Below are 6699 nucleotides of genomic sequence, written 5' to 3'. Positions count from 1 at the left end.
CTACAAAAACAATAGGTTCCTTGCACTTCGTGCTAGGACACCGTTGGTGCCCTAGCACTCGTGCTCGGGCCCTAATTAGGACATAGTCATGTTGAGCTCCATCTGAGACACCTGGACCTGAGCTGGAACAAAGACCTGAAGGATTCAGGACTGGAGCAGCTGTGTGCTGGACTGGAGAGTCCAGACTGTAGACTGGAGACTCTGGGGTCAGTTCATGTATTTTATTGTTGTCCAGTGTAATTTATCAAACTCTTACACTCACTCAAACACTCAATCGCACACAAACACAAAAACAAACTCACACCCACACACAAACAAAACCAAACACACTTACTGACACACTTGCACAAAAACACACACACACACAATTGCGCACACACACTCACTCGCACATACAAGCACACACACACACAACCACACACACATTCCAGCAGCAGGGAGGGTTGAGCATGTCTCCAGATTTGTCACTTTTCTTTAGTTCTGACCTAAATTACACATTTTACATTTTTAGAGTCAGAGAGATGATATTAAAGACACAAAAGTTCATTGTTTAATGTAATAAATCATTTAAAGATGTATTTAGAAAGAAAGCAAAAAATAACATTAATATCAGAACTGCAGAAAAACTAACTAAAGGTCCCTGTTTCTATCTTTAATGAGATTATTACATTAAGATTGTGTATTTACATTTGGCCATTTTCAATAGTTCTCAGCATTTAGTTTTTATTTAGAGGAAAAATGTGTAATTAAACATTAACTTTGTATAAAAACAAGGAGAGATGATTTCTACCAGGTTTTAGCACAATTACTATTTTCTGCCTGTAGCCTCGTTCCTAAATTACACATTTTACATTTTAGAGTTAGAGATGCAACTAAGGTCATAAAATACATTTGTTTCATGTAATAAATCTATCTTTTAAATATATGTGTAAATAAAGCAACACATGATAACATTAATATCAGACCTGCCCTGCACATAGAACTAACAACTCAATCTAAACAATCCTCATTTTAGGGGAAAGGTCATTGATTGGGAGAAAGTAATGTTGAGCTACATCAACACATCTATTCAATTCAATTCAATTTTATTTATGGTACCAATTCATAACAAGAGTTATCTCAAAACACTATACAGATAGACCACACTCCAGAATTTACAAGGACCCAACAGTTCTAGTAGTCTCCTCCAGAGCAAGCAACAGGGCAACAGTGGCGAGGAAAAACTTCCTTTTAGGCAGAAACCTCGGTCAGACCCAGACCCAGACCCAGACCCAGACCCAGGCCCAGACCCAGACCCAGGCTCTTGGTAGGCGGTGTCTGACGGGCCGGTTGGGGTTAAAATAAAGAGTAGAAATAACAAAAATAGAAAAAATAGTAGTGTGTATCAGTTCTTTGTAGTAGTTCATGGCATAGCAAGGCACTGTGGGCATTACAAGGCACAGCAGGACGTAGCAGGACGTAGCAGGACGTAGCAGGACGTAGCAGGACGTAGCAGGACGTAGCAGGACGTAGCAGGGCACCGCAGTGTAGCAGATGAACATGGCATCACAGAACGTGTAGCGGGACGAAGGCGACAGCTGCTACCCTGATTTTGGAGCCTCTCTGATCCGAGGGAACATGCTGGGGAAAAAAGAACATAAGGACTCCGGGGAATGACTCCCCAGAGCTAGGTTAGTAACTAGGTTAGTAACTAAGTTAGTAACAAGCATTTCTGGGACATGGATGCACATAAATGAAAAGATAGAAAGATAGAGGAGAAAGGAGCTCAGTGTGTCAAAATAAGTCCCCAGTTGTCTAAAACTATTATTACAGCAAAACTAAGAGAGAAAGGGTAAAGAGAGGAGCCTGGTCAGGCTAGAACTCTCCCAACTGGATCGGGCTGTATGCCAAGTCTCCCTTTAGTTTTATTATATTCTTGATTATATGATAGATAGATCTGACAACTATGAAGAGAAGCAGGTGGGCCGGGTTAGGCGGACGCTGCGACTCCTCACTCCCTAACAATATTCAATTCTATGCCCTAACTATAAGATTTATCAAAAAGGAAAGTCTTAAGTCTACTCTTAAATGTGGAGACAGTGTCTGCCTCCCGGACCCAGACTGGAACCTGGTTCCAAAGGAAAGGAGCCTGATAGCTGAACGCTCTGGCTCCCGTTCTACTTTTAGAGACTCTAGGAACCACCAGTAACCCTGCATTCTGGGAGCGTAGTGCTCTTGTAGGGTTGTAAGGTACTATGAGCTCTTTAAGATAAGATGGTGCCTGACCATGAAGGGCTTTGTAAGGGAGAAGAAGGATTTTAAATTCTATTCTAGATTTTACACGAAGCCAATGCAGAGAAGTTAAAACAGGAGAGATGTGGTCTCTTTTCCTGGTTCCTGTCAGAACACGTGCCGCAGCATTCTGGATCAGCTGAAGAGTCCTTATGGACTTTTTCAAGCAGCCTGATAATAAAGAATTGCAGTAATCCAGCCTACAAGTAACAAATGCATGGACTAGTTTTTCTGCATCGATTTTAGACAGGACATTCCTGCTTTTTGAAATATTACGTAGGTGAAAAAAGGCGATCCTTGAAATTTGCTTTAAGTGGGAATTAAAGGACATGTCCTGATCAAAGATAACTCCAAGATTCCTCACAGTGGTGCTGGGGGCCAGGGTAATGCCATCCAGAGTAACTATATCTTTGGATAATGCGTCACGGAGGTGCTTGGGTCCCAGAGCAATAACTTCAGTTTTATCTGAGTTTAACATTAGAAAATGACATGTCATCCAGGTTTTAATATCCTGAAGGCACATCTGAAGTTTAGCTAACTGATTAGTTTCATCTGGCTTGATTGATAGATATAATTCAGTATCATCTGCATAACAATGAAAGTTTATGGAGTGTTTCCTGATAATATTGCCTAAAGGAAGCATATAAGTAAACAGGATTGGACCGAGCACAGATCCCTGTGGGACTCCATGACTAACTTTGGCGTGCACAGAGGATTCATCGTTAATATGAACAAACTGAGATCGATCCGATAAATAAGACTTAAACCATCTTAGAGCAGTCCCTTTAATGCCAATTAAATGTTCCAATCTCTGTAATAAGATATGATGGTCAATGGTATCAAATGAAGCACTAAGATCTAATAACACAAGTACAGAGATAAGTCCTTTGTCTGATGCAATTAGGAGGTCATTAGTAATTTTCACAAGTGCTGTCTCTGTGCTATGATGAACTCTAAATCCTGACTGAAAATCCTCAAATAAGCTGTTGCTATGCAGAAAGTCACACAGCTGTTTGGCGACTGCTTTCTCAAGAATCTTAGAGAGAAATGGAGGGTTAGATATAGGTCTATAGTTGGCTAAAACATCTGGATCAGGGTTGGAAATAGGTCTATAGTTGGCTAAAACATCTGGATAAGGGTTGGATATAGGTCTATAGTTGGCTAAAACATCTGGATAAGGGTTGGGCTTTTTCAGAAGAGGTTTAATCCCAGCTAAGTGCTGTGGTACATAGCCTGTTAATAAAGACAGATTGGTTATATCCAGTAGCGAAGTGTTGACTAATGGTAAAACTTCTTTAAGTAGCCTAGTCGGGATGGGGTCTAAGAGGCAGGTTAGGTTGATGGCTTAGATGAAGCCTAGTCAGGATGGGGTCTAAGAGGCAGGTTGATGGTTTAGATGAAGCCTAGTCGGGATGGGGTCTAAGAGGCAGGTTGATGGTTTAGATGAAGCCTAGTCGGGATGGGGTCTGAGAGGCAGGTTGATGGTTTAGATGAAGAAATAATTGAATTAAATTGATAAAGATCAAGTGTAGCAAAGCAGTCCAAACACATATCTGGTTTTACAGCTGTTTCTAAGGTTCCTGAGTCTAGAGATAAGTCAGTGCCAGTTAAAGGCATATCTTGATGAATTTTGCGTCTAGCAGTTATAATTTTATCATTGAAGAATCTCATAAAGTCGTTACTACTAAGAGCTCTGGGAATACTTGGCTCAGTAGAGCTGTGACCTTCCGTTAGCCTGGCTACAGTGCTGAAAAGAAACCTGGGCTTGTTCCTATTTTCCTCTATTAATGACGAGTAGTACGCTGCTCTGGCATTACGGAGGGCCTTCCTATACGTTTTAAGACTATCTTGCCAGATTAAACGCGAATTTTCCAATTTGGTGGAACGCCAAATCTTCTCAAGTTTCCGTGATATTTGCTTTAATTTGCGAGTTTCAGTGTTATACCATGGAGCTAACCGTCTTTGTTTTATTATCTTCTTTTTTAGAGGGGCAACAGAGTCGAGTGTCGTTTGCAGCGCGCCTGCTGCCGTATCGACAAAATGATCGATTTGGGAGGGACTAATAGCATAGGAGTCCTCCGTTACTTTGTGACTTGGTAATGAATTAAATGCTAATTTAACATTAACATCTGATTGGATAATAAATGGATTGTTATCTTCTTCATTTATTCTATATTCAGATTGGTGAAATGCAGTTTGTCAGAGATCAGCTGTGCTTCTCTGGTCTCAGCTCTGAAGTCCAACCCCTCCCATCTGAGACACCTGGACCTGAGCATCAACAACCTGAAGGATTCAGGAGTGGAGCAGCTGTGTGCTGGACTGGAGAGTCCAGACTGTAGACTGGAGACTCTGAGGTCAGTTCATGTATTTCATTGTTGTCCAGTGTAATTTATCAAATTTAAATCATAAGAGAAGTTTTACAGTTTTAAATCACACACACACACACACACACACACACACACACACACACACACACACACACACACTCGTACACACAAACACATAGACAAACACAGACAAACACCCACACACACTCATTCACAAACAAACTCGCACACAAACACAAAAACACATACACACACAAACTCACTCTACACTCTAGAACTACTACAAACTACTATTTTTTGTGACAGCGGCTACCAAGAGCCTGGGTTTGGGTCTGAGACTGGGTCAGGGTCTGGGTCTGCGTATGGGTCTGGGTCTGACCGAGGTTTCTGCCTAAAAGGAAGTTTTCCTCTCCACTGTCGCACTGTTGCTTGCTATCAACACATCTGATTGGATAATAAATGGATTGTTATCTTCTTCATTTATTCTTTATTCAGATTGGAGAGCTGCAGTTTGTCAGAGATCAGCTGTGCTGCTCTGGTCTCAGCTCTGAAGTCCAACCACTCCCATCTGAGACACCTGGACCTGAGCCACAACGACCTGAAGGATTCAGGAGTGGAGCAGCTGTGTGCTGGACTGGAGAGTCCAGACTGTAGACTGGAGACTCTGAGGTCAGTTCATGTATTTCATTGTTGTCCAGTGTAATTTATCAAATTTAAATCATAAGAGAAGTTTTACAGTTTTAAATCACACACACACACACACACACACACACACACACACACACACACACTCGTACACACAAACACATAGACAAACACAGACAAACACACACACACACACAAACTCACTCACTCGCAAATACACACACACACTCAGATTCTCTCAAACGCACACTCACACACACACACACACACACACTCAGACACACACTCACTCTCACACACACAAACACACACATTCACGCACACACACTCCCTCACTCACTCACACTTGCACACAAACACACACACAGACACACTGAAGAAGCACAGTGAGAGTGTAGTGCCTTTCCAAATGCAGATGTGTGAAGTCTCTTTAGTCTGATGTCCATGTTTCTGTCTTTACTGAGTTGATTTGTTATGATATGAAGTCTTATTTGTGTATTTAACTTTGACAAGTATCCTAGTCTAAATTACACCGTTAACAAATAAAGTCACAACAAGTATCTTTGTTGTAAAATATAACTTATTTAATCTGCACTGTCATAGAAATAAAAACTCATTTTAAACAATCCTCATTTTAGGGGAAAGGTCATTGATTAGGACAAAGTAATGTTGAGCTACATCAACACATCTGATTGGATAATAAATGCATTGTTATCTTCTTCATTTATTCTTTATTCAGATTGGGGACCTGCAGTTTGTCAGAGATCAGCTGTGCAAGTCTGGCCTCAACTCTGAAGTCCAACCCCTCCCATCTGAGAGACCTGGACCTGAACAACAACAACCTGAAGGATTCAGGACTGGAGCAGCTGTGTGCTGGACTGGAGAGTCCAGACTGTAGACTGGAGACTCTGAGGTCAGTTCATGTATTTTATTGTTGTCCAGTGTAATTTATCAAATTTAAATCATAACAGAAATTTTACATTTCTATCAGTTCCCTTGTTTTCTGTGTTTGTCTGAGTACAAATAAACACAACTCTTTGTTAGTTTTCAGTTTGTGAGTCGGAGCAGTTTGTCTCCAGATGTAGTCTGGACTCAAACTGGGTCACTGTCACAAAACTCAAAGATTTATTCTTCAGTGTGCTGCAACATTAAATCAAAATTCAGGAGTTTTCACACACACACTCACAGACACAGATATACACACACACACTTACACACACACACACTCACTCGCACACATACACACACACACACACAAACACATTAACTAACTCACTCACACACACACACAGACTCACTAACTCACTTGCACACACAAACACTCACGCACACGCACACACACAATCGCAGGCACACGCACACACAATCTTACACAGTCATTCACTCACACACTCCTACAGAATAATTCACATAAACTTACACACACACACACACACACACACATTCACCCCCCCCC

General features: G+C 41.3%; 1 protein-coding gene across 1 annotated transcript in view; it reads left to right on the top strand.

Moving 5' to 3' along the window:
* The window catches only part of LOC117941250 (protein NLRC5-like), a 37301-nt gene that overhangs the window by 26544 nt on the left and 4058 nt on the right, over window positions 1-6699 (top strand). The window contains exons 15-16 of the mRNA XM_034866317.1: window positions 4452-4625; window positions 5094-5267. Coding sequence (XP_034722208.1) covers window positions 4452-4625; window positions 5094-5267 — 348 coding nt within the window. The remainder of the gene's footprint in view (window positions 1-4451; window positions 4626-5093; window positions 5268-6699) is intronic.

Source organism: Etheostoma cragini, unplaced genomic scaffold (genome assembly GCF_013103735.1).
Source record: "Etheostoma cragini isolate CJK2018 unplaced genomic scaffold, CSU_Ecrag_1.0 ScbMSFa_4663, whole genome shotgun sequence".
In the NCBI taxonomy this organism is placed as follows: domain Eukaryota; kingdom Metazoa; phylum Chordata; class Actinopteri; order Perciformes; family Percidae; genus Etheostoma; species Etheostoma cragini.
The sequence above is the reverse complement of the archived record's forward strand: the minus strand, read 5'-3'. Positions and strand labels throughout refer to the sequence as shown.